At 38.4% G+C, this 26517-nt stretch overlaps 3 protein-coding genes across 20 annotated transcripts in view; 2 read left to right on the top strand and 1 right to left on the bottom strand.

Annotated features, from left to right (window-relative positions):
• Positions 1 to 3865, top strand: part of celf4 (CUGBP, Elav-like family member 4) — a 79432-nt gene extending 75567 nt beyond the window's left edge. For 15 of the 16 annotated variants that reach the window (XM_043221082.1, XM_043221071.1, XM_043221076.1 and 12 more), the window contains one exon: positions 73 to 3865. The gene's annotated coding sequence lies outside the window, so the exon portion shown is untranslated. The remainder of the gene's footprint in view (positions 1 to 72) is intronic. The other variant, XM_043221068.1, reaches the window with a different exon arrangement.
• Positions 3866 to 3988: 123 nt separating this feature from the next.
• Positions 3989 to 23426, bottom strand: kiaa1328 (KIAA1328 ortholog). 3 transcript variants are annotated; one of them, XM_043221064.1, is made up of 11 exons: positions 23332 to 23426; positions 22826 to 22861; positions 22476 to 22702; positions 21646 to 21746; positions 21387 to 21502; positions 15283 to 15407; positions 12907 to 13412; positions 12566 to 12670; positions 11901 to 12022; positions 11681 to 11798; positions 3989 to 4847 (listed from the first exon to the last, which is right to left on the bottom strand). In XM_043221064.1, the coding sequence occupies exons 1-11, from the start codon at positions 23384 to 23386 to the stop codon at positions 4649 to 4651; spliced, it is 1710 nt and encodes a 569-aa protein (XP_043076999.1). In that variant the 5' UTR covers positions 23387 to 23426; the 3' UTR covers positions 3989 to 4648. The 3 variants fall into 3 exon arrangements, with proteins under 3 accessions (XP_043076999.1, XP_043077000.1, XP_043077001.1); XM_043221065.1 differs by having other exon boundaries at positions 22826 to 22855; positions 23332 to 23397; XM_043221066.1 differs by lacking the exon at positions 3989 to 4847 and adding an exon at positions 6287 to 8269.
• Positions 23427 to 23581: 155 nt separating this feature from the next.
• Positions 23582 to 26409, top strand: tpgs2 (tubulin polyglutamylase complex subunit 2). Its single transcript, XM_043221086.1, has 7 exons — positions 23582 to 23723; positions 24008 to 24087; positions 24165 to 24252; positions 24459 to 24590; positions 24714 to 24824; positions 24904 to 25067; positions 25887 to 26409. The coding sequence occupies exons 1-7, from the start codon at positions 23648 to 23650 to the stop codon at positions 26106 to 26108; spliced, it is 873 nt and encodes a 290-aa protein (XP_043077021.1). The 5' UTR covers positions 23582 to 23647; the 3' UTR covers positions 26109 to 26409.
• Positions 26410 to 26517: the final 108 nt, after the last annotated feature.

Below are 26517 nucleotides of genomic sequence, written 5' to 3'. Positions count from 1 at the left end.
CAGACTGGATGAGGTGATTTTTTTCATGTCATACCTTTAAACGCTTCTGTTCCATTTGTGTTTCCTTCCTAGGTTTTGTAGAGCTGGAATACATGTTGATAACATGCCAAATGTATTTGAAAACACAACAGATCAAGATCATGGGCTGGGGATACAGTAGAGCTGAAGTGGGACATGAGGAGGACGTAGCCGCGTGATATACCACCACCACCACCACCACCAGGCTCAATGGACCTTTTTGGACTTCAGTGTTTAACTCAGGGGAGCCGCGGTGTTACTGGACCATACCGTACTCCCTTCTCTGAAGCCCCGAGCCCTTATTTTGCAGGACCACAGGACACACTACTGAAGACCAACACAAAAAATATATATATTTAAAAAAAGTAAAAGAAAAACAATGTAAGCCCTCAAAAGGCTCCGAATCTATGAATAAGTAGTACGGGAAAAAAACACTTTTTAAAACTAAGATAGACTTTTAGATGGGAATCATGTATTATTGAACACGTCTTTGGGAAAACTTTTTAAAGAACTGTTTTAGAAACCAACAAAACGGATTTAAAAAAAAAAAGAACAAAAAAACTTGAAAGACAGAACTTTTTGGAAGGATGTGACAATTCAGGACAAGAACTTGCTTCGACTCGGGATGGCCAACTTTTTTCTTGGAGTGCCTGTCCGTTTCCAGGGGCAACGGCTGCCACAAACCGCAGCCTCCGTCCGCTGGGAGACTTACCTGTCATTCCTTAGTTGTGTAGGGACCAAATGACCAAACCTTTTTATCACAAATGAAACAGAAAAAAAAAAAAAGAAAAAAAAAAAAAAAAGACTCGTACCTGTAACATAATTGGACCACTGCATCTCTTGCTGTGCCAATCGGTTTAAGAGTTGTATTTAAAAAAAAAAAAAAAAAAAGAAGAAGAAGATGATATATGTATAAAAAGACCATATATGACTATATGCATAAATGCATACATATAGATTGCTGATATGCTTTTGAATACTGGCAGAACTATTTCCGATGGCCCGTTGAGGCCGCTCACTTCGCTAGTTTACAATTACTGCTCAAAATGAAGAATATTTATTTTTATTTCTCTTCTAGTTTTTCTCTGTGGTGAGAGAAAGGGTGCATGGGAAGGGTTGTTCCATAATGCAGCCTTACCTTTTCTATCTTATGTCCTGACCTTGTAGTTAAGAGACCATCTTAAAGAGGTTTGAGATAAACAATCCTGTTTATATATACCGTACATACAATATGTATATGTATAGCAGACGTTCGAGCAATATGTATTCATATTTATGCACCTGTACAGCATATATATGGATACATACGATATTAATCCCAAAACCCATATATGTATTTATATGCATATATTTTATATGTGTGTATATATAGAAACCGGCTATTCAATATGTAGAGCTGTAATTTTTTTGTAGATTTAAGCTGGAGTTTGAAACCACTGCTCTGCTTTGGACTTTTACCACTGGGAAGAATCTCAAATCGGCAGCTGCAATCTGCAGGCATTCCTCTCGATCCGATATAACGTTCCTTATCCGCCAACACACTCACACACACACACACACACACACACACACACACAGGGGTGAGAAAACTGATTCCATTTGTGTATATATGTGTATATGCTACTTACAAATGCAAAAAGGCCTCCTCTCGTAAGAGAGTTTAAAGAGAATCAGGATCATTATGAAATAGTACAGAATGCGGACATATCTGCCTCCCGCCTCTGCAAACATTCGCAAACAACGTTTTCATCCGAACCGAGCGCTGGCTTTAAAAACGAACGCCTGGCGGTTTTTCTAACCTCGATCGCCTTGTTCGCGCATGCGCCGTCGAATCGTCAGCAGTGCGCCCGTGCACCCGGCAGCACTGTGCTACGACACCGCTAGCAGCCATTCATTATTATTATGATGTCAAAACAACAGAAACACTCTTCTTCTTCTTTACAAAACAAAAAGAAAAAAAAAGACACAAAAAGAAAACTACTATAGCTACAGCGAAGCCTTCAAATATCTGTTGACATGACAAACCTGTGCAGCTTGACACCGCCATTTTACCGATTTACACCCACTCGACGTTCTGCTTACGGTTACAAAGAAGTGGGCATTATGTACGTTTTGCACAAGTATCGTCAGAATCCGCATCACATTGCGTGTTTACATGTGCTGCTTCAGCGTTCAGACGGACTAGGGGGGGGGAGTTTCTCGCGCGCGGGTGTTGAGGATGGAACGCGAGGTTTTGAATTTCCTGTTAGCGCAAATTTAAGGACTTTTAACGATTTTTGGTTACGCTTTGCAACTGACCTATTATACAAGATGGCACTATTGTAAATATATGGTTATTCCAGAGCTGGTTAATTGGCTTTACCGAGGAGTAAAGCGTCTGTACAGCGGGGTGGTGGTGGGGGGGAAGGGAAGCAAGTAGTTAGTTCACCTCATTTCGAAGGGGAATTCAGTTCTGAACCGACGCGTCTTCAGACGGGTTCCGAGAATGTTGTATTTTGCCTTTTAGATCTTTCCGACACATGATCATTCAGGTATTCCAGGATCTTTTGCAAGGATATGCATTCCGTCTGTTGGATTTCAGTGTCACCTGTCCCTTTCGGTCTTTTTCAACATCTGTCTCTCGCGCTCATCGTTTTCCTCCGTGTTTCAGCTGCAACTGTTTACATAGCAATCTGGAAATGTAGAGTTGACAAAACCGACAAGACAGAACAGAAATTTTATTATAAATATATATAAGTATATACATGAACTACTGAATATACTGTAAATGTTTTTTTCTCTTTTTTGCTCTGTTCCTCTGTATATAGGTTTGCATATTTTATAGTCTTTTACTTCTATCTAGAAGGACTGGATGACTAAGAAAATTTAAAGACAAAAAATGAAACCGAATTAAAGCAGGTAAACTCTAGTCCTTAGAGATGCAGTATGGTTGTAAGGTATTTAATTGTGGAACGTAAGAAGAGCCAATCAGATTTGATCCCGAACATTAATGTCACTTTCAGAACTGCTGCCAACATGCTTATTTATTTGCCTATTTATGTATTAATTTGTTCATTTTATCAAATGTCATTTAAGTTATTATTTTTCTCCATTTTAAAATACTAATATGTGCTTTTATCATTTCGGCGGTTGTAATTTTTGTTTGTAACCGCGTCGAATATCATTTTGTCATTTAAACAATGCTTTTTTAAATATATATTTTTACATGTTTTTGTATCGTGAGACACAATGGAACAATGCAACTGGCAGAATCAGGGTAATCCTTTATGGAGAATGTAGAACTCTTGAAGGACTGGTGTCAAAAGTTTTTTGCTGCACCTGTTAGAACTGTCTGCTGTTTTCTTCTGTTCTGTCCTCTTTCAGAACTCCGATTTGCTTCACTGCTTTTTCAAACACACAAAAAAAAAAAAAAAAAAAAAAAAAAAAGAAACTGCACTAATCCATCAGACTCTCAGCAACTCTGGTTTTATAGCTGTTCTTCATTAGCACTGTCTTCAGCTCACCAAAAAAAGTCAGAACTTACAGAAACAATGCAGTAAAATGGGGTTTAAAAAAAAAAAAAAAAGAAAAATACCAAAAAAAAAAAAAAAAAAAAAAAACAAAACAATGATTTTCAGACATTTTGAGCACAGTTAAGCGTGCTGGGTGGTATCTGTGGATTTTTGCCAAGCCTATCACAAAGAGATTGAGCTGAATTAGCAGTCGGAGTACTGCCACAGCTCCTGCCCTGTTCTCCACTCCAAGTTTCTCTGGTCCCTAGACTCTCTTTTGTAATTTTACTGAATGACGCGTTTCCGCTTAAGCCCAGTAATAAAGCACAGTGTAGAATAAAGCAGCATTACGCTTGTCCCATTTCCTGCTGTATGTCTATACAAGCCTTTTTATGAGTTGTTTTTATCTCTTTCTCTCTTTTTATGGATTTGTGGAACGACTGATGTACTCTGAAACCACTTCAAAGGCGGAGGGTTTACACACACACACACACACGCACGCACGCCTCTCTGAAACTTTCTTTACAACACTTCAGATCAAATTAGACCAATAACCCTGGAGCGATGTTTGGCTGAATCCCATTGCATATACTGATGCTCCCATATCGAGTTTGAAGTATCAAAGCATATATGCTGTGTATATTGGAAAAGCAGGGGAATAGGAAAGTGAGGGGACACATTAAAAATTGTGCTACACACCCTGTGGAGAAAAAAAATTGTTGATATATGCAGAAAATTCAATGACTCATGGAAAAAAAAAAACAGCGCTGACTGAAAATGCACTATACTGACTAGTCACTCTTACGAGAATTTCTCTTTTCGTCAGATGACAGTAGGATTACGCGTAACAGATCACAGCAACTCTTCTTCAGAAGCTCTTTAAACATATATGTTGCCAAGTTAGTTGGAAAGCCTGTGGACTTTAACGGTGCTGCTGCCCAACCATCTGTGACAGAATAAACAACACCATTTATTAATAAACACATTTTATTAAGGCAAAAATAAACCTTGAATACGTCAATAGCACAAAAAAAGACCATAATTATTACAAGACACTAAAGTGATTTAAAAGGCAGAATTAAGAGCACATGAATAATTCAGTTGTTCCTACAATCAAACCGAGCCTCCGTTATAATCCTTCAACAGATGAAAAAGATGTCTTCTAAGATCTCGCTCTCCTCCAGGTCTTGCAGAGAAGACCGATTGGGTCCAAAAGGAGAGAGAAGGGTCTTCTGAAAGGACTGAGGGGCGACGAAACTCTTCCGTGATGTTGGGTACCTTTCTGGGTTAGATACAGGGCTGATAATGTCCAACAGCTCAATCAAAGAGTCGTCTAACCTAACAATCGGGGGGAAGACACAGGAGAAATGTCATATTATTGTTTGAAACACTAAACCAGAAGTGGACAAATGGGATCTAAGAAAAAAAAACATGACAATTTACATAGCACTCAGAATGCTGTACATCCTCAGATTCCCCTACATAAAAAACAACATTGTTGCATCTGAATAGATGACAGAGTTCACAGGCTTTGAAACATGTGGCCTTAGGGTGCATATGAAGAACAAGTCGGCTCGTTTTTTTCCTAGTTTGGAAGGAAAACTGAGAGCCGAGCGAGGAGATAAATAAATAAAAGAATAAATAAACAAAGATTAAGCTAATAAAGATTCAACCCCTCAGTCGAGGTGCTTAATAAATTATTCATTGAGTACAGACGCGCACATTTCAGATATAAAACATGAATTCTTAAAGCACGCTCCACTGATGCTGCTAACATAATTCACTGCTCATTCTAAACAGCATTGATTTGCATCCATGCAGCAGAGGGGATGAGTGGGTATTCATACAGATGTGTGTGTGTGTGTGTGTGTGTGTGTGTCTGAGGGATCTCAGCTCCTATGAGAGGCAGAAAACGGTGTCATCCACTGAGTGCCTCTGACATATGAAAGCAGTATTTGCTTCACGGCCATGATAGCGGTGATTATCCAGGACGCTGAGATACATCCAATCCTTGGTGTCTGACACTTTGGGTCTGAAATCATGAAAGTATTGGCTATACCTGAAAATATTTCCAAAGAAAGGTAAATAAAGATCGTCAGAACTTCAAACTTCCATCCTTCACAGGAAACACATTAGCTCTGTTCTACAGCTCTGCCTTCTAGGACAACATCCTATCTCAGATGGAGTCTCAAACAAAAAAAACAGCTTGAATTTTTTTTTTTAAATATTAAGATATTAATGCTGCCTACCTGTTTGGTTAACCTCTGTGGTGCTTTAAATGCTGTTTGGGTATTGGCAGCAAACTAGATTTGGACTAACTGTGACTATATCAACATGCAATATTGTTGATGATAAAAAAAAAAAAAATTAATCAGGATCAACAGATTGTCAACCAAAACTTCACAAAAAAAAAAATAAATAAAAAATAGGTTGACTAAATAAAAACTGAATATGACATTTAAAACAGGGCTAAGACTCAAAAAATAACACTGTTGCGCATGAGAAAGAGACCGAAATATGTGAACCAGTCATAAGGTATTTTTTAACTGATAAGCTTTGTAGTTTGTTAGGATAGGACAATATTTGGCAGAGACGCGACTATTTAAAAATCTGAGGATGCAAAATCTAAATACTGACAAAATCGCCTTTAAATTTGCCCGATTGTAGTCGTCTTAGCAATGCATATTGCTAATCAAAGTTTTGAAGTTGAAGTTGCGGTCATTTCTGGACAAAGACATTGGCATAGTCACATAACAAAAAGGTTTTGGTTTTTTTTCCAATCAGTGCTGCAAATCTACTAAACTGAACCCATTGTGCAATCAGTGTATATAACTATTTCACTATCACACAAAATAACTGGAATTTGTCAACGAACATTTATTAAACCCTACATGTGGTAAATTTTGACATTTGCCAAACAAAAAAAAATTAATTACGAGAAACAATGCAGCCAAAGCATTCTTACTACGGATTTGAAACAATGGCCACAGGCTCTTCACTTTTAGGTAAACTACCTCTTAAAATCTAAATCATGTCTACACTTCCTATCCTTCAACTGTCTATTTCTGTTGACCAGGTGAGGACTGAGCGAACTGGGGAATCTCTGCACAGGTAAAGATGAGTTTTGAGGCTGAAGGATTGATCCCCTGAGTGTTGAACACATGTTCACACAGCCAGCGCGGTGGGGTTCCTGAGCACCTGTTCTCCGTCACGCTGGGACTGATGAAGGTGCCCTAGCTCTGGAAGACATCCGGCATTGTTCCACTGCCAAAGATCGGAAACCCCCAGTTCCCTGAGGACTACAGACCAGTTGATCTCACTTCACACATTGTGAGGACCTCTTGAAAAGCTGGTCCTCAGACAGACCACCTGGACCCAGGACAGTTTGTTAACTGCTGTTACGTTCTGACCCTGAACTCTGAAGGCAGCAACCATTCAACATTAACAAACTTACTATACTGGCTGTCCTGCACACTGCCATAGACAAACACAAGAGAGCTGGTCCGAACCCTAGACAGCTGCCATGCTATCTACTGTCTGCATGAGAGTTTCTACACAAGGGACAGATCTGAAACAATCTACATAGGCAGCAACTCCATATCCGTATCAATTTCGAGAAATATCAAGAAATGTAGTACTTCAACTTATTTCAGTCCTTCTCTTTTTCAGAAACTTACAGATGCAGCCCTATTAAGTTAAAAATACATTGAAGATTTTGAATACTTGAATCCAACTGCATTTTAGCAACAGCAAAAAACTGTTCTAGCAGATTAACAGTGTTTTTGCACTGTTAACTTGTCAACCTATATTTCAGTCATCCATTCATAATCAGGAACATCTCATTTCACTCCTGCAATTTTACACAGAATATTTCTGAGTATACGCGTTTATTTGATGTTGCTATATAAACTGAGTTTTCTTAATGAAATGACTTTGCGGTAAAGCATTACGGTACAATAATTATCTTAATAATTAAAAGACTTTATCACTCTTTATCAGGTTTGTTTCTTTTGCTAGCGATTACAAATCCAGTCACAAGACCGTTGGAGAAGAAGACTTGATCGCTAAACGTCAGTACACAACTTTACATATTCACTCACATTATAAAAACTGTTACAAATATTTCATGACATCGCAATGGATCAAGCTGCTTAATGTTCTTTTGCTTTTAAGCCTGAAACTTGAATCTAGGTTGCATATACTTCCAGTCCTATAACAATGATAGTTATGTCCAACCGGGAATCTCATTTTGGTCATTTTGGCGAATGACAATCGATTGCCATCAGACAATTCTTTTGCACATTTGCATCAGAGGGAAAGAGAAGGAGAGCTTACACTAAGGGTGGATGGCTGATGGGGTGGGACTTTGGCAAGGCTCCCTCTTGAAATGTGAGAATTAGCATTTTTATTTGTTGATTTATTTAACGGACAGGCCTCTCAAACAGCCATCCATCAACGAACGACATTGCCGATATGAATAATGCATTTCTTACCGCCGGTCACAATCTATAACAAGGAAAGGGGTAGGTGTAGTTTGGGCGGGGGAAGGGGATGTTAGGGCGTTGGTAGGAGGAAATTGCCGGAGAGAATGCTAATGTGTTTGGCAGTCATATTTACCCAAACGCTTTCATTGCTTTTCACAAGGTCCACTGGTGAATGACCATGAGACATTAATATCACTTAAGAGGAGGTTTGCTAATCCCAAACGCTATCTGTTCACTCAACGGATCAGTAGGGGTTGGGAACAGAGTTCAAGATGCCTGAAATAGAAAAGCAGAGGTGAGCAGAACGATGGCAGTATTTAAGTAACCAGAGAACTGAAGAGAAAAATAAAACAAAATAGTAAATAATATATATATATATATATATATATATATATATATATATATATATATATATATATATATATATATATATATATAGTATTATAAGTAATTTCATTTTAAAAATAAAAGGGAGAAGCTGCCTAAACAGCAAGCAACCAAGTGCAATACCTTTATGAAAATCATGCAAAAGTATAAAGAATATACTAGAATCTCTACAGGTTAACTCATTTCGCAAACATGGGCATAAAAAAAACTCTTACTCGCATCAATGAGAGCAAGGAGGAGTAAAATACAAAGAGAGTGAAAGACAGAGAAAGAATCAGGTTCTACTTCAATAATTCCAAACAAAAGACAGTTTATCAGTTTCCAGACTCCAGTTATTTTACTGTTCTCATTAAAAATGTCCGTCATGCCTGAGAGCCCAAACAAATTTGTAGCCCAAACAGTAATATAAAAATCCTAAAACGGCAAATACCGACAAAACTGCATGTCAATTTTCTTCCAAATCAATAGTAAGCTGAGGAGAGGCACAGGCCATGAACAGGAGCACTGACATTTCTCACTTTGGCTCTATCAAACCAACCCTGAAAATTTTAATAAGATACACAATTTAAAAAAAAAAAATCTCTTGTGAAGTGAAGAGGAGTTTACAAAAGATGGCCCAAGTCTGCACAGGTTAATTTAAAAAGGTGGAAGTAATTTGAAAGAAGAACGTGGTTTGATAAGTGTATTGTTTTGACGACTCTTGCGGAGGTTGTGGAGTTTTATCAGTCTTACTACATAATTCATCCCCTTCTCCTTCTGTGACACTTACAGTCCACTCTCCTGAGCGAGATCAACTCACACAAGATTTTTATATTTCTAAAGGAAATGTAAGGAGCTTGCCAGGCAAAACATCAACATCTTGACAATACGGCTTTTTATATAATTATTTTAAAAATATATAAATTATAAATAAACGGAAATCTTTCACAAATATTTCATTTAAAATTAATTGATATCATATAAATATTTTCTAAATGTTTTTGGCACATTGTTACATAGTTGCTAAAGCAATGCTGTCTTGTTTCTGTGGTGTTTAAGGAGTGTGCTGAACAGAGTCAAAAGAGCCCACCTGAACTCTTTATTAATGTACATGTGCAAGATTTTGCAGCTGCGAGTTTATTCACCCAGCGTGTGGAAAACGTCAAAAGAAAAAGTTCAAAAGTCTGGTTGCACCACACAACTCTCCTCAATCATTCAACTCCACGAATGATGAAGCGTGAGGAGAAACATGACGGAGTACCATAATCCTTACCAACTATTTATTGAAGATAGAAATAGTGACACTTGCTTTAGTAAGAGCTTAAAAAAACCCTGCATTTGAAGGACAAGTCTGACTTAAGCGCGTTATCATGCAAGAATCAGCACTTGAGTTCACACACCCCAGAGATACTGTCTATCAAAGAAAACTACCTGTTTCAATTTGAGTGAAAGGTTAAGATCTATAGCAGACAGGAAATATACATAATCATTTTCATTAACCTACATTTTTTTGCCAGGACATCTTTTTTTCTTTAAAGCAAACTTGTTTATGAATTCATTGTGGGCTGACAGCTATAGGTTGAGTGCGTCCATGCAGTATCAAGATCCTTTAGACTCTGGGCCATACCTGAGGTTGTTCAGAAGACTGCTGGCATCCAACATCTGTCTTCTTAGAAAAATAAATAAACTATAAAACGACACACTTCATTGATTTCCTCAAATCAGGTTTGGTTTTGAATAATGCAAAGGTACCTTCCAGGCGTTGGGCTACAATGAAATATTTATCTTCCATACATAGACTTCCCACAGTGCTGGTTGGCATAACCCTGGTCATCTCATTAGAGTTCAGATTTGGTATTAGTAGGGCAGAGGAAGGTTTTCCATGACGCTTTACCATCCAAGCCAAATATGTTGCCAAATTGGCTATTTTATCAATTATCTTTGACATTAAAGCTGTTTTGATGTCACAATGAAAGGTGAACCTGCAATGGCCACTTGAAATTCAACAGTTTGACTGTTCATTAAGAGAAACATCCATGCCTTGGTCTTAGTTCACATCTGGCCCTTATCAACTTCCCCGATACATATTATGCATACGCGAGTATTCAATTCCCAGTCAGTTCTGACATTCTCTTGGTATGCCTCCCACAAATATCATAGCTGCACACAAGCAGCCTAATTTTCCCAGCCCCTGTAAAAGTTCTGGCTCAGTAATGAAACGTCTGAGACAGAAAGGAACATATTAATGCAAAATATTCACCACAACATATAACAGGGGGAGAAAAAAGGCAATTACTTCTGAAGTCAGTACATTTTCTCCTAGAAAAAAAAAAGAGAAGAAATACGCCTTACAAACGACTTACAAATAATCTGCATTTTTCAGAGATGGCACGCTAAACGAGACATGCTCATGCTCTCGCTGTGGGGGTTGGGGGAGGAAAAAAAAGACATGCTGTCACATTAATTACCTTTCTACGTTAAAAGAAAACGGTAATGAATTTCCTTCCCTATCCCAGAGTGTGTCTCGCGCTAGCGGTCAGTGATTCATTCTCTGCCTCACTCTTTCTCATTAAGCTGAGGGAGGCGGCGCGTTCTCGGCCCGGGCTGGAAGACTCGGTTCAATTACACCTGCTGCTGGGTCCTGCTACGCCAGCTAATGGGACTCAGCTTGGCTCCTGTCAGCCTCAGCGTTGGCCGGCAAAAATCTTCATTTAACTCATCAAACAGGCCTCGCACTGCGTTCAGCCCAGACCAGCTTCCTCCCACCCCCCCCTCTTTCTTCGCTTCTTCTCCCTTCTTCCCTGTTTTATTCTGATTCCCCCATACATCACTGCTCCCACCCCTTCTCCTTTTTCACATTCATGCATTAAGAAGCTCTATCACAGAGACAGGGACTCCAAGAACACAATTAATACACAGGCTTGGCCCCCGCTGTGCTGTTGAGCCAAAATTGCTGTCATTTCCCTCTTTCCACTCCTTCTTGAATTGAACTTGTTAAATTGTATTTACTGGTATGGGTCTTTTCATTGAGTTTTCTGAGAGTGGCTTCTCTCAAGCACCATACCCCACCCATCTTTAAATTGCAACATCAGCCGCTCTACAGAAAGTGGTAGTTGAGTGACCAAACTGTCAAGTGGCAAAATTAAATGTTTTGCTCAACTAAAAATATAGAAAGGGCGTGTAAATACACATCGGTTTTGTTAGATGGCTGGGTGGGAACTAGACAGGATGAATTAGATGTGTGAATAAAGAAGCCCATCCATAGCAAGGGGAAAACATGAGTGGACTAAAGACAGAACCCTGAGGGACACCTCAACTTACCTCGAAGCCTTTGGAGTGCTAGGAAGGCCAAGAGGAGGAATTTTGGGAAGAGCAAATGTCCGGAAGCTTTGTGTAACCACAGGAGAGGTGGCCATATCCTTCTTGGTGATAGAGATATCTACAGGGAGAAAATTAGAGATGCTTGAAAATTTCCAATTAAAGAGGTGAAGTAAAAAGCAGAAAGATAAAACATATTCTGCATAATTTCTTGTTCATGTACCTTGTGAAATCTTGGATGCAGACTGTTCAGTACTTGATGTGTGTTGCTGTGACTGTACGTTACTTAATTGATGTTGAACATTTCCCTGCAAAGTGTCAGGCTCTCCTTCTTTTATTTCACTTCTGAATAAGAGAGAGAGCAATTTTTATTTAATACAGTACAATTCTTTAATATTAATCACAATTTAAAATAGCTTTTCTTTTTTAGAGAATTTAAAATAGAATTCATTATTTTTAATGAAAAAGCTGACTCCAGTACATTTCATTCACAATGTCAATTCAAAGCGCATTATAAAATATGCTCATTTTGGTGCTCAAGAAACATTTCATGATGTTGAAAACAGTTGGGCATGTTTTAATGTTTGTATTTTTTAGGATACATTCATGAACAAAGTTCATGTGTATGTATATATATATATATATATATATATATATATATATATATATATATATATATATATATATATATATATATATATATTTTTTTTTTTTTTTATTTTATTTTTTTTGTTCAAGTTAATGCACCTTTGCTGCGCAAAATTATTAATGAAAAAACAAATCATACAGGCGCTGCATTTTAATAATGCATACTTGAATATTACTTTTTTTTCTCCTATCTCTCCAGCCCTTTTCTGCATTCTAAGCAATTTTGAAAACAAGCTTTACCTGCATGTCAACTGATCCATTACAAGTCTGGCTTGTTGACCCTCATTAAAACTGCTGTCTCCATTTAGAGGTCTCTCAAAGTCTGTTGTGGTTGCCTGCTGAAGTCTTCAAAAGAGACAAATAAAAACAATGTTCACGATTTAGTTCAGGTTAGACAGCATAATGTTAATTACTATCAAAAACAACTAAACTTATCCCTCATGGTTACAGTACAGTGAACTGAAAATAGTATATAGGTGCATAAAAATGTTTTTTTTTTTTTTTTTTTTTTTTTTTTTTTAATCAAAATGCGTTAAAAATGTAATTAAAATGGAACAAATGTTTTTTTATGCTACTCTTACTTGCTGTACTGAAGGTATGACTGGCGGAGTTGCTTGTTCTGGAGCAAAAGTTTCTCTTCCTGTTGAGCCAACCGAGCTTGAATTCTCTCCCTCTCCATCTCCAGCTGTTTCTTCTGCAGAAGGAGACATCGTCGTTTCTCCTCCCAGTTCTCCTGACCAGACAGTGGTGCTATTCCAGTTCGAATAGCACCACACAAACCATAATTTTCCATTCTGGGGCACTGATGAGAGCACTTGGGTTCGGAGGTGCTATGCAGCCTCAGGGCATCACAGGCTGCAGGATCCCTGTTGGAGAAGCTGTGATTGCCATGTCCACCTTCAGAATTGTGATTGTTGTGCCTGTCATGGATTTTGCGGTTCTGGTCGCTGCTGGAGGGTGCACTGAACGGTCCCGTTGAGAATCTATCAGTTCTGCTTCCCGATAAATGGAGGTCCAAGTAAGATCCATCTAAAGCAGTTCCTCTTCCACCCCAAGACCTCCTGGCTTCCTCCTCGCTGCTGGGAATCTGTACAAGAGGGCATAGGTACAAAAAGTATGCACATCACCTCTGACCATTTAATAATGTGGCCACAAAGGCAGGTTTTACTCAAGGGAGTCAGAAAGGGTGGGCTCATCCCAAGAGAATGCAACAACCCAAGGTCAATCACCAAACAGATAAACATTCAGGACAAAGGAGAATCGTCCGCCTCTCAGGGGACAGAAATGGGCCGCTGACTAATTCAAGAGGAGGTCGTGGAGCATGTAAACATACATTACTCACAGCCAAGGTTTCGGAGAGGACAAGCTCATTTCCCTTATACAAGCTTAAGATGGAGGGTGCACAGGGTGCACGGTCTAAACTAAAACAATATGTGAGTTTTTTTAGTCTCAGTGAGTTTTCTTGTTTTGTTTTAGCTTTAATATTTTTAGCGACAATGCTTTGAAGGGGATGAATTTAGAGATGGAACCTCTCTGAGAGGGTTTTAGTGTGCTGACAGGTTAACAGTTATAGATGCTAAAGTGTCAGCATGCCAAAACCCCTCTCTGAGAGGCTGCTTCTCTAAATCCATCCCCTTTAAAAGCACTACCGCTAAAGCCATCAAAACAGTGCTTTTGTAACAAATTCACCTTCAACACATTTTAAGGCAATTACTGTTGGCCTGCTGCGAGCAACAAACCGTTATTATGAATAATCCAGATATCTATGATAGTTTTGAACAATAAAAGGAGCTGGATATTTAGGTTTTTTATTTGTTGAATATCTGATCATTAGCCTACTCAGACAGGATAGACCACTGGTTGTCATGAAAGATTTTCACGACAGATCTGTGTGTAGTTATGAGTCTGCAGGTTGACTGGCTGATTATTAAACAGAAAATACATTTAAAAAAGTGAATAACAGAGTAAGCCTAACAAGATTGGTTTTTATATTACTAGACAATTGGTGGTTTGCTCCAGATTTGGAGAACTGGCCCCAAACTGAGCCTGGTTTCTCGCAAGGTTTTTTTTCTTTCTTTCTCTCAATTCTGTCATGGATGGGTTTTGGTCGATTTCGTTGCTGCAGATTGTTTCTGCACTTAAGTGCTTAATCTAGTCATACATTACTATCGCTTTATTTGATACTGTTCAGTGCTTTGGCACAATCTTTTGACACATTGTGAATTTTTCTTCAGGAAAATTTTGGATTTTTGTAAACAGTTCAGTTCCAGTACGTGTACAAAGATACATATATTAAAAAAATGTTCTGCCAGACCAATGAATTCAGCCAATGTCCAAACAACTTCAGATATATAAAATTAAACTACGTCTTTCATTTTTCAAATATTCTCTTTCAATTCAATATGTCATATTACAGATGTAAAATGAGTTATGAATGCCATTTCATGTTTCAGGCAACCTTGGTGGTCTCATCGCTCTCTTTGCCCATGTGAAAGACAGAGGGACAAATACAGAAGGATAAAAAAAAATAAAAAAAATGGAGCTGGGAAAATGACATAAGCGTAATCTAATTTATAGAATCACTGGTAAACTTGCAACAGCCTACGGTGAGTTACCTTTATATATGTTCAAGGTCAATACTCCATATATACAGATCTACAGATTGTGTATATATTTATAAAAGTAAATATATATTGATACAATTATTCTCAGCAAATAGTCATAACAAACAAATATTACATGTTACATGATAAACTTCTGCCAGGATATTAAGTTAGTGGGGCAACCAAATTAATCTCTGCCTGTTGTGGTTGTACAGAGCCATGTCTGATCAGCCAAAATTTGTACATAGCATAGAGGATACAAATTCAGTGCACGCACATGTTCAGTCTGAGCCATTTCTGGCTTTTCTCTATCGCTCTCTCCCACACACAGGCACATTCTCTTTTAGTACTCACCTTGCTGTGGGAGCAGGACTGATTGAGCAGGGTGATAGACTTGTTGAGTTTCTCTTGCTGTTGGGAGAGGTATTGCTGATAGAGTCCCAGCAGCTCCTGACACTCTCGGTACTGCTGCTGCAGGCCTGTGCCGCGGGTCAAGGGTCAATACGCACTGAATAACTCTGCCGCTTTTCCCACTTAGACTAAAACTATCTCCCCTCCCAAGCCAGGCATGGTAATCCATTTCCCCCACTGTAGTGTTGCCAACCTAATGCTGAGTAGGCAGGAGCCTTTACACAGAAGGTATAAAATGAAAAAAAAAACTCCCCTTAAGAATAGTGCCCCAAAGGTAACCAGTAACAGTAAAAGAAAGCTTATGTACTCAAATGTTTTTGTTTTAGTTTTAATGCCCAAAGCTGATATTATCAAGCTTCAGATGCAAAACTAATATTTCAAAATGCTTTCTTGGAAAGCATTCTGTGGTTTATGAGTTGACTGGAGGCTTTAAAAAATTAATAAAATGAAACTTCAGACTCAAAGAAAAATATGAAAAGGTAAGTTGTACAGTACTTAAGTATGTTTGTATGCAATTAATTTATAATCTGATCTTTTTTTTTTTTTTTTTTTTTTTAGAAAAAGCAGAATTGGTATCACAAAACTGAAAACCAGGACAAAATAAAACCATATACAACTGGCTAGGTACAATCTAAACATCTTCAACGTCTGAACATCCTAAAATAAATGTTTCAATTGCATAAGTTAGTGTGTAACACGAAGAGCTACAAAAAGAACTGGCATTAAACATTTCTTCCACTGAGAGCTCAGTAGCCCAGTGTCCTTATATCAAAAACAAGAGGAGACCGGTTGGACTTCTTCTCTGGCTCCTGAAATTTAAGTCTCTCTGGCTGAATCCCAGCCGTCAATACCTGGAGTCATGTTTGTGACTTTCAGAAAAAGCGCACAGACAGAGAAGAAAGCGAGAAGAGACAGCAGCACTGCTGAGAAGAGATAGAAGTGTTTCTTCGGGGCGAGGGCTTCACACACTCCTCCATCTGGGTCTGGCTGGGCAGGGGTGGGCAGGATGCCAGGCTTTGAGACAGAGAGAGCTGGCACACATGCAGCATTGGGCAGAACTCAACTGATCTGGAGCAGAACCACAGCCACGGCGACTGCGCCGACTAATGACTGCGTGACGTACGCTCACTTACTCTCACACACTCTGCAAAAATCCATTCTGTAGATCTAATTTTCCAACGTGGAAAGCAATAATGGAAAGCGACTTTTTTTTTGCTCTTTCTTCTTAATAATCAGCCTGGCTGTAGAGCACAACCGCTCAGCGATCATCATAATACCTCAAGGCCCAAGAACTCAAGAGGGGCAACACAGATCAAACCGACTGAAAGTTAGAACGTTATAGAGATTATTTATAGTCCTCATATCTCCGTTATTACAATGTCAATATGCACTAAATCCAGCCTCCGCTCAACAGTCTCTCAATCCAATACCCATAAGATAAGCGTGGTAAATCTTACCTTAAAACAAAGGCTAGTATTAAAATCTACAGAATACTGCAGAAGACGCAACTTCACAAATACAAAATTAACCCACAAGAGGCCACGAGCTAGTGATTTTTACTATGGATTGAAGCAGGGCGTCAATATGAAGTGGTATAATCACAGTGGCTTCTGCTTTTAAGAAACAACCAGGGCAAATAATGTCCAATAAATAATTTAAGTAATATAGTTTTTGTATTATAATCTCCTTATAAGACAAGTCATTTGATGCAAACCCTTCGGTTTATTTTGTCGCATTTTAAATTGGTAACATTTTGCTAAATAACATGCTACATTCCGTATTAACACATACGTGTGAATCTGAACTATAAAAATGATTGATTGATACCACTGATTCGATGCTGTCGATTTGAATGAGAAGCAAGTCCGTAATTACGATTAGCCATACAATTACTACGACTGACTAACTCTGTGTTAATGTTCACTTTCAAATTATTGAAGTATTAAAAATATCAGACTATAAAAACTTAAGAGCCAAGAGAGTGAGTGGTTCTAATATCGCCCAATTACAAGTTTCATATGGTAATTAGAAATGCAATATAAAGGCCTCTGGGGAAAATTCCATCTGCTTTTGTTTTACCATAATATTGGCCATTGGAGCAGAATAATGTTGATTAGGCATGGGCTCAAAACATTATAAATATCAAAAACTGTATATAAAAAGGACTGCTATACGATTTCTTAGTGTAATAATATTTCACAATTCTACTGTTTAAATGTTTTGGGTTTTTTAATTTTTGACTAAATAAATGCAGCCTTGGTGAAGAGACTAAAAGATCTTGCGACCCCAAACTTTTAAATGGTAATGTACTTGCTCAACTCAAGTAAGGTCAGGTCATTGTTCTATTTATCAATCTGCACTGGCTACCAATAGCTGCTTGCATAAAATTCAAGGCATTGATGTTTGCTTACAAAACTCGCTCTGCACCCCTTTACCTGAATTCTCTACTGCAGACTTGTGTGCCAATAAGCTTGCATTCTACAAGTAAATGGTTCATTATAGAGACACAAAATCACTTTCACTGACTTTTTCCTTGTTCCCTGCTGGCAGAATGACTTTAGCCATCTTCATGTCTTTAGCCATCTTCAAGAAATGACCTCTCTCCAACTACACTTGACCCACTAACATTATCACTTCCTACTTTACTTTTATTCTGCATGTTTTTTTTTATTATATATTAAAAAACTTGACCCTCTAAAACTAACGCTCTAAACTATTTCTATTCACTTGTACTTGTTTTCTTTTAGAAAGATGTAAATATTATATATAAATAAAACACTAAAGCTATATGTCTAACACTGACACTTTTTATTCTACTTCTATTCTACCTACTTTTATTTTTATTTTAAAAAAGTTCTGAGTTTTTATTCTATCAACTCATATTTATTATTTAATCCACAAAAAGACGAATTTCTCAATTTTTTTTCTATTTTATCTACTGTTTTCTTTTTAGTATTTACAACAACAAAAAAATATGCTACGTTTACTGCATTAAACTAACAAGGACTTGTCTCAGCACTTACATATTCTTGTAAGTTATCATAGTTTTGTAGGTTTGAATGCTTCTGTTGTTCTCATTTATAAGTAGCTTGGATAGAAGCTTTTGCGAAATTACTAAATGTGAATAATCGAATTAAAGTCCTTGTTAGGGATGTACCCTAGGTGTAAATATTTCAGCTAAATTCATCTGGCTTATAATTGTAGCTCATTCAAAACTGTCTAAAATCGAATGATTCAAGGGGATATCAAATCCTGAGCTGCCAACAAACACCGTCCTTCATGACAGCTGGATGTCAAACCGCTGTGTAATAGCAGGTATGAAATGAGTAACTGTTCAACAAGGACTCTTACCATAAATAGGCCTCTCATTTGTAATGAGAACGGAGAGCCAGTCTCGTAGATAGAGCGCATCGCACGCAGGCATCTACCTCGCAGCTGACGAGAGGCTTCTGATACTCCGATAGACAGGTTGGGCGTAAACACACATATTAATACATTAACAGAAGGGCGTGCGGGAACGCTCAGCGCCTGGTAATCTGGAGCGACTGGAGCGGGACTGATAAGATTCTCTCCTGCTTCCCGCAGCACAGGCACCTCTGTTGGCTGCCGGCCAATCAGAGCTCATTCCGAGGGCCTACATCAGGAGAAAAGAAAGCTGCAGGCATGGTGCGTCTCCACCCCCCGTCCAAAAATACACAAAATCAGAGTTTGCATTCGATATTTCAGACAGCCGCTGTCAACATGATTCACTCCCCTGTCAGCCGGCGCAGAAATAAAATAATGAAATCCACCTCGAGGTAGAACAAAATTGCGCCGAGGAGAATATTTTACGGGGCCTCTCGGCCGGATGGTCTGCGCGTGTAGGTTGAGATGTAAATCGATAGGAGGACAGCTCACACGACCGCATGCTTCGATTGAAATAACAGCGAAAGTGACTCACCGAGCCACTGATGATTTGATTATTTATATATCGTGAGACTTCATTTGCTGCGAGCATGTGGTTTATTACTTCCAATTATTAGTGTGTCTACAAAACTAATTGGTCATAAACAATATGCGAGCAGTGGGCTCGTGATTAAGTGGCATTTCTGCGAGGGGCTAAACCCAACCTAAGCTCAACCCGCCGGGACGCACGGATCCGGAACTAGTCAAACAAACTATTATAAAAGGACTTGTGCTCCTCTGATCCATCCGTGGCGTTCGGAAAAGCGACCATGCAAACTTCAATAAGATTAATGATATTGATGAATGCGTTTAACTTCTCCTTTGTGTCTTCCATGCGTCTTGATGTAAATTCCTTGTGAAGAACAAAGATTGCGAGCTTCTCTGTAATAGAATCTACCGCTCAGAGACGTGGTGTAGAATGCCAAAGACAGGCTTCAGAAAATTCTAATTTCATTCCGTACACGAGCTTCAAATTCTTCCTACGCACAGAATGTAACTTATAATTCCCCCCCCCCCTCCCCCTCCTACAGAGATATTTCCTCTTGATAATCGCAATCCTGGCAGATGAGATGGAGACGATGCGAGCAATTATTCTACACAGACCCTCATAACTCAGTTTGTCTTTCCGCGTCCCCCTTAACCTTTAAGAACAGCTTCGTGGGCCAGCATCTGTCTGATACCTTTAGAGACCATCCTGTCTCCGCAGGGGGCTTTCATAGAGTTTGTCTTGCACTACAATCTCTTTTTAATGGAGTTTTGAATTTTAGTGGAAATGCCAGGCCGTGGAGCCAAAGTGCATTTAATTGAGTTGAGCTCGCCTAATTTCTGAGCTCGCCTGCCAAATCTGCAATTTAGCAGCCTGCGAACGCTCTTCGTATTTCACAGTGTTGGGCGAAACTGATGGTTCGCCATGTCTTTTGACCAGAGCAAGATCACCAAAGCTGGCAGAACCGCAAGGAAAAAAAGGGAGCATCTGAACTGTGCGAAGTTTGTGATGTGCCAGCCGGATGACAGGTTGGCATGAGAAGAAACCCACGCCGTTCCCAGTGGTCGTGTGATTGGTGCCAGCTCTTTCAATTTCAAACGAAAATTAAAAGCAGTTCAACCCAAACCAAGGACGGGTCTGATCCCTGAGCTCAAAAACTGGCATCTAAAATAGTAAATATTAAACGTAACACAGTGTGAATGCTCTTTGTTTATTTGTCTGTTGCATTTCACACAACCACTGCTGCAAATAAAGCCTATTTCATCTTCAATTAAAAGATTCAAAATTAGTGTCGTCCAATGTGACACACAATGCCAAAGAAAGTGAATGTTCACCCCTTCAAATGTAATTCAAAAATCGTCTCAATGACGTCCTGTGGTTATATTGCCCCTACAGCAGTCACGACGTGGGTGAACGCAGATCCAATGCTTAGACAACACTGCCCCCTGTCAGTCTAATTTAGCAGTCCTTCACCTTCTTCAGGATGATACGAATCAACACATTGTGAGTTACACCACCACCATAAAAAAAACAAAACTTACTGATAGTCAATACTTTAATCCAGCGAGGATGTATGAAATTAAATGCTATTCTTAATTAGAATTTTTTTCCACAAAAATATCAGGCAGCACAAATGTTTTCAACAATGTTTAAAAATAATATAAAATCATTTTATAATTATATAAAAATAATAATATTAGCAAAAACTTTTTTTCAAGCAACCAGTTTATTAGAATAATTTCTGCAAGATTATGTGATTGGAGTAATGGCTGCTGAAAAATTTGATTGGCTACTAAAAGAATAAACTTAAAAATCTAAAAATAAAAAAGCTATTTTAATTTAGAATAATGTTTTAGAATATTAGTCTTTTAAAAGGACCTTTGAACAGTAGTGTATTAATCAAAAAATTGGAAATAATCACATAACCATAAATATATACGATTTTGTTTATGTGTATGATTTAATATGTAAACAATTAAGCCTACTGAAAGCAACAGCCAAAAAAAAAAAAAAAAAAAGAAAAAGAAACAAAAATTTGAAAATATGAAATCAAAGCCTAAAACTTTAACTCGACCAGAACATTCTTACAGATTCCCTAATTGTTTTAAAAGGATACTTTCTCTCTCTTGTACGATGAGTTGGTTTTGTTGCTCTAGCTGTTGAATTTTTTTCTCAAATGTCTCCTGTTCATCCCTGAGTTTCTGTACAGACTCCTCTTTTTCTTCACTAACTCTATAAAGAGACACACAAACAAAACAGATCAGATACGCTGTACGCTGTATCACTATGCACAGAAAATCACATTGGCTTGAGGGCAACTGTAATTATTCATTCAGTCTAAAAAGTATCAGATCACTATAATGAGACGGCGTTACCTGGCCAGCTCCTGGATGAGATTGGCAATCCGACGCTTGTCCTCTGGGCAGAGATCCCTCAGTGATGGCTTACTTTTGGCTTGAGCAGCGCTGAAGGGAGGCTACAGTCCAGAACAGACATTTTTTCAGGTTTATTTGCACACATCTATAGAACACAAATTTCTAAGCACCTCCTTAAAATAACCACGTGAACTTTCACTTCCTGAAGGAAGTATCAGTGCATGCAAAGTGAGGTTTGATAAAAAGAAAATTACATATTGAAATATTAGCATAACAGAGCATATGCAAAACAACGCATTGACTAAATGTACTAATTCATAAATGTACGAATTATTAAACTGGTTCAGGTGTACCCAAAGATTTATGCACTAAATGCAACGGCGACAAGGAACCAAAACCCCATCTGTCACAGAACGGAGAAAAAACCCCAACAATTTTCATATCACCATTTGGCATAATAGTTACAAAGTTTTGATAATTCTATTATTTAGCATGTGGAAATTAACAAAGTACTGAATAAACCTTTGATTGCAATGTATGTAAATGATTCGATTTGAATTCATTACACAAAAGGTTGCAAACTCATCAGTGATATAAAAAAATGGGACAAAGACGGGGGCTTTTTTATATCGTGAGTTATAAAATGGATATTTTTTTTTCATTTAAGAATGAGCATATACAGTCTCTCCTTTACCTGCGTCGTGCCACATTCACATCGTTGTTTTTATTTCAAAACGATAACTGGCAAATGGTGACAAGCTTGAATCCCTGCAGACAACTTCAGCACTTCACCTCGCGTACACTGTAGGTGTTAATTTATCGATGCTCACCTGAGCTAAACTGAGAGAAGGCGGGTCCGGTTCTGGTCCAGGCGTAGTGATTTTGGATTTGGCTACAAAAGGCGGCAGCTTCTGATCTGAAGCTTTACCCTCAGCACTTTGCACAGCCGGATTCAATCCAGTTTTTTTCCTACTTTTATCCACGCTGCTGGCTCTTCTTATCTTCCCCTCTGTATTATTTGCAGACCCAACCTTTAGACCAGCATTCTTGCTCATCCCTAAGGGAGTGACAGTTTTCAAATGTCAAACATGAGTTGTCAGAATGATGAACAAGTCGTGATATTTTAGTATTTGGCAGTATCAGTCTAAAACATTAAAAATGACATAAATCCGTGCCTCACCTGTAAATAAAGCCATGGGCTGCTCTTCATCTGATTCTATGCAAGTTATAGAAAACACAACAGAAACAGCACGCCTAATAAAAACACAAATTTACCAGCAAACGGTCTAAAAATATTGAAAAGAACAAGACCGCAGCATTAATCCGGAATTACTCCAATATACGTGGTAAAAATTAATTATGTGACACTGCTGTAATGCAGTACTGAACCAATAAATTGTACATGTACATTAAAAATGATTGCAATTCACTGCGCTACGTTTCTTACTAATGAAATAAATTAAATTCGGTATAGTAAATGTATTGTCAAGACATCCGTAGCTTTATGTACTAAAACTAAAGTTCGGTTAAGCTGACAATGAAAATCCGCTAATAAGCTATTAGCCTCCCTTCTCTCATAAACACAGACCACGGTCCGTGATTTACCTTTATGCTTGCGAAATCATAATAATATAACTAATTTAAACAGACTCGCTGAACAAACACGCGGAAAAAACATAAGGATACTGTCATGAATCCAGTAAAATCCATTGCCATTTGCTCCCTCAGCAACAGACGCCATACTGAAACAACCGCCACATCCAGATTACTCGCGGCAGCTCCTCCTCTTTATCATCTCTGGTGAATGTGATTGGATAACGTTCACTTGCCGCACCCGCCCATCTAGGGTACTATTGGTCGAATCACTCGTCTGTCATTTCCTCAGCCAATAGCAGCGGGGAACATCGGTGTTTTGGTTCTGCGTGCTTGGTAACCCCAGCATCCGTAGGCGATACGCTGCAGCAAGCGATCAATGGCATAGAAGTATTTGTGTTGTTCTGGAATGGAGGAGGTAAAAGATGACAAGACATCTAAGGGGTTTATAGACAGGCTCACTCTCGGTATCATTCGGGTTTTAGGTGAGTGGACAGTGTGTGATATGCAAGGTCTCCCAGATTTGCTTTGCTTTTAGGTGTTCAGTTCAGCTGACGACCAGCTTGGCCAGACTGAGAGACCATCTAAGATCACCAAAGCAGCTCAGGGTGGATTAATGTTTGTTTTTCTTCAGTAAGGATGCAGTCTGAGCACTAATGCAAACCAGGTCAATTATCAATACCCAAACTGAGATTAATTTCTCGTTTAATGTTTGGTTAAATGTGTCCTCTTGAGCGTATTATGTGTATTGCTTTCATATGTTTGACAGAGAACCTCCCAGGTGTGCTGGATGTGCGATTTGTAGAGAAACCCCCTGCAGAAAAGCGATGCCTTCTCTCCTGGGAGCAGGTATGGAGGACTTTCAGTTTACCAAAGCTTTGATGTGGGCATGTTTACATCAGGTGTGTTTTTCCCGTGTTTGCCAGAAAAACAACTGCACTTTGCCGGAAGATCTAAGAGATTTCTATCTCACAACAGATGGCTTCATGCTTGCCTGGAACACCAAGCTGGAAAGTGAGCACCCCGAAACATACTCTGATCTCTTAAACCCTTTATAGTTTGGATCAACTGTAAAGGATGCCTTGAATGCATCCCCATTTCAAATACTTTTTGAAATCTGATCAGTCTTTTCCTGCACATCATTTTCAGATTCCATATTGTAGTAGAAAAACTAGCTTTCGTTTCTGTGTAAATGATAAAATATGCTTTGCGTCTTACAGATGAAGTGGTTCCAGTGGGTTGCATGATGATCAACAATGTTGCTCAGTTACGCCCCCTGATTCAGTCAAATGTGTATTCACTCCCCAATGCACCTACTTTAGCTGATCTTGACTTCGAGGAGGACTTAGAGGGTGAGTTTTTCTTTTTGCTGTTAGCATAATTTCTTTGCATGCCTTGTTGATGAGTAAAATTAGAATTATAATAAATATACATCTGATTTTTATTGGTACTTAAAGATTCTTTTCTGTTTTTAGAATCGGATGGCCCCGAAAATCCTCATTTTGACTCTCGTAGCCGCATCTTTGAGCTGGACCCCTGCAACGGTAATGGCAAGGTTTGCCTTGTTTACAAGAATTGCACATCAGGTGATTACGCATCCCACAATTAATCCAGAAAGATAAAAAGAGATCGCATACAGAAAGGTTTCTGGCCCGTTCTGTGTAGGTGTAATGGCCCAGCAGTGTGAGGTGTGGTTCTTGGACCGGTCACTTTTCTGGCATTATCTCACCCCCTCCTTCACTGCCTACTACCGGCTTATGATCACTCATCTGGGACTGCCGGAGTGGCAGTATAATTTCACTCCGTATGGCCCAAGCCCACAAGCTAAGGTCAGCCTTATCTATTCAGATCTATCTGAAGAAGATTTGAACGACAATTTTATTTAAAAAATGTTATTAATATCTATACAATGAGATTTTGCTTAAATAGATTTGTTTAACACATTGTTATTCAGATACAGTATATATTAATACATAATTTAGATTTTTTTTATTTTTTTTTTACAGAAAACAGATCTTACTGATAAAATCCTAATTTTATGACACATACACACACACATGTATATATATATATATATATATATATATATATATATATATATATATATATATATATATATATATATATATATATATATATATATATATATATATATAAAATTACTAATTACATTTTACTATTATGGTTTTGTGATCCTGGCTCACATATACTAGATGTATCTTATTCTTGCCCAGGCTGATGTTTTTTTGTAATAAAAAATAGAGTAAAAATAAGTCACTTTTTATATTTCATTTATTTCTGTGTTTCTAAAACTGAATTTTCAGCATTCTTTACTTCAATCTTTAGTGTCACATGATCCTTCAGAAATCATTCTAATATGCTGACATTTGTTTTATTGTTATTATTGTTGAGAACATCTGCTTTTTTATTTTGTTTTGTGCAAACCACGAAAAGAATAGCATTTATTTGAAATATAAATCTATTGTAACCATACAAATGTCTTCAGTGTCCATTTTTATTCATTTTAATGTCTCCTTGCTAAATATTAGTTCTAATACTCTGGCTCAAATTTTAAATGGTGTAAATATGCACCGTTTCAGTTCTGTTACAAACTGATTTGAAATTCTCCTTTGATGTCCTTGATCCAGCAATGGGCTGCCCTCTACCAACCCCTGACGTTCCACGGTGACTCTCATCCTGATGCAGCCGGTGAACCCCTACTGAACAAACTGGATCCAGCCAAGGCGTTCCGTGGCAAGGCCAAGCCACCCACTCCCAAGAAGAAGCAGGCAGCACAGGTCCCAGCGAGCGGTGGGAGCACAGCCAAAGCACAGGGGGTCTCAGGAAGACACAGCGTGACTAAACGATGACTTCAATGTCCCAATGTCCATGCAATGTTTCATGTCTCATTTAGGCATGTCGATTGCTAATGCTGAGTATTTACACTCATATAAGCAGTTAATTTCATCCACTGATGCCCATGAGTCTGTATATTTATTAAAGAACAAAGATGGAACAATCCTGAGTCCCGAGGTTCTTCAGTAGTTTAGTTATTCCTCTATATCCCAGAAGTTAGTAGTACGCACTAGAGTGAGAAAGTTGGCCTTTTTTTTTTTTGTCTGGCATCCATGTCTCATATTAGGCCTGTAAACATCCAGGTCCCCTCTGTGGAAATGTCTGTTTTCTTCTTTAGTCCCTGTATCATCGTGATCCTTAAATCAGGTCTGCGAGTGAAACCCTCTATACTAACGTTCTTGAACTTTCCAAGTTCAAGTGTCT

This window comes from Puntigrus tetrazona, chromosome 21 (genome assembly GCF_018831695.1).
Source record: "Puntigrus tetrazona isolate hp1 chromosome 21, ASM1883169v1, whole genome shotgun sequence".
Taxonomy (NCBI): Eukaryota; Metazoa; Chordata; class Actinopteri; order Cypriniformes; family Cyprinidae; genus Puntigrus; species Puntigrus tetrazona.
Note: the sequence above shows the minus strand (reverse complement) of the source record. Positions and strands in the feature narration are given on the sequence as shown.

Bases quoted from the DNA above. Each gene is read 5' to 3' on its own strand.
- tpgs2 (XM_043221086.1), top strand. From the start codon at position 23,648: ATGGAGGAGGTAAAAGATGACAAGACATCTAAGGGGTTTATAGACAGG. The intron at 24,088-24,164 runs GTATGGAGGACT...CGTGTTTGCCAG, and splicing joins GCCTTCTCTCCTGGGAGCAG to AAAAACAACTGCACTTTGCC. The intron at 25,068-25,886 runs GTCAGCCTTATC...TCCTTGATCCAG, and splicing joins GCCCAAGCCCACAAGCTAAG to CAATGGGCTGCCCTCTACCA.
- kiaa1328 (XM_043221064.1), bottom strand. From the start codon at position 23,386: ATGGCGTCTGTTGCTGAGGGAGCAAATGGCAATGGATTTTACTGGATT. The intron at 22,703-22,825 runs GTGAGGCACGGA...TCACTCCCTTAG, and splicing joins GCCCATGGCTTTATTTACAG to GGATGAGCAAGAATGCTGGT. The intron at 15,408-21,386 runs GTATCCTTTTAA...CCCGCGGCACAG, and splicing joins CATCGTACAAGAGAGAGAAA to GCCTGCAGCAGCAGTACCGA.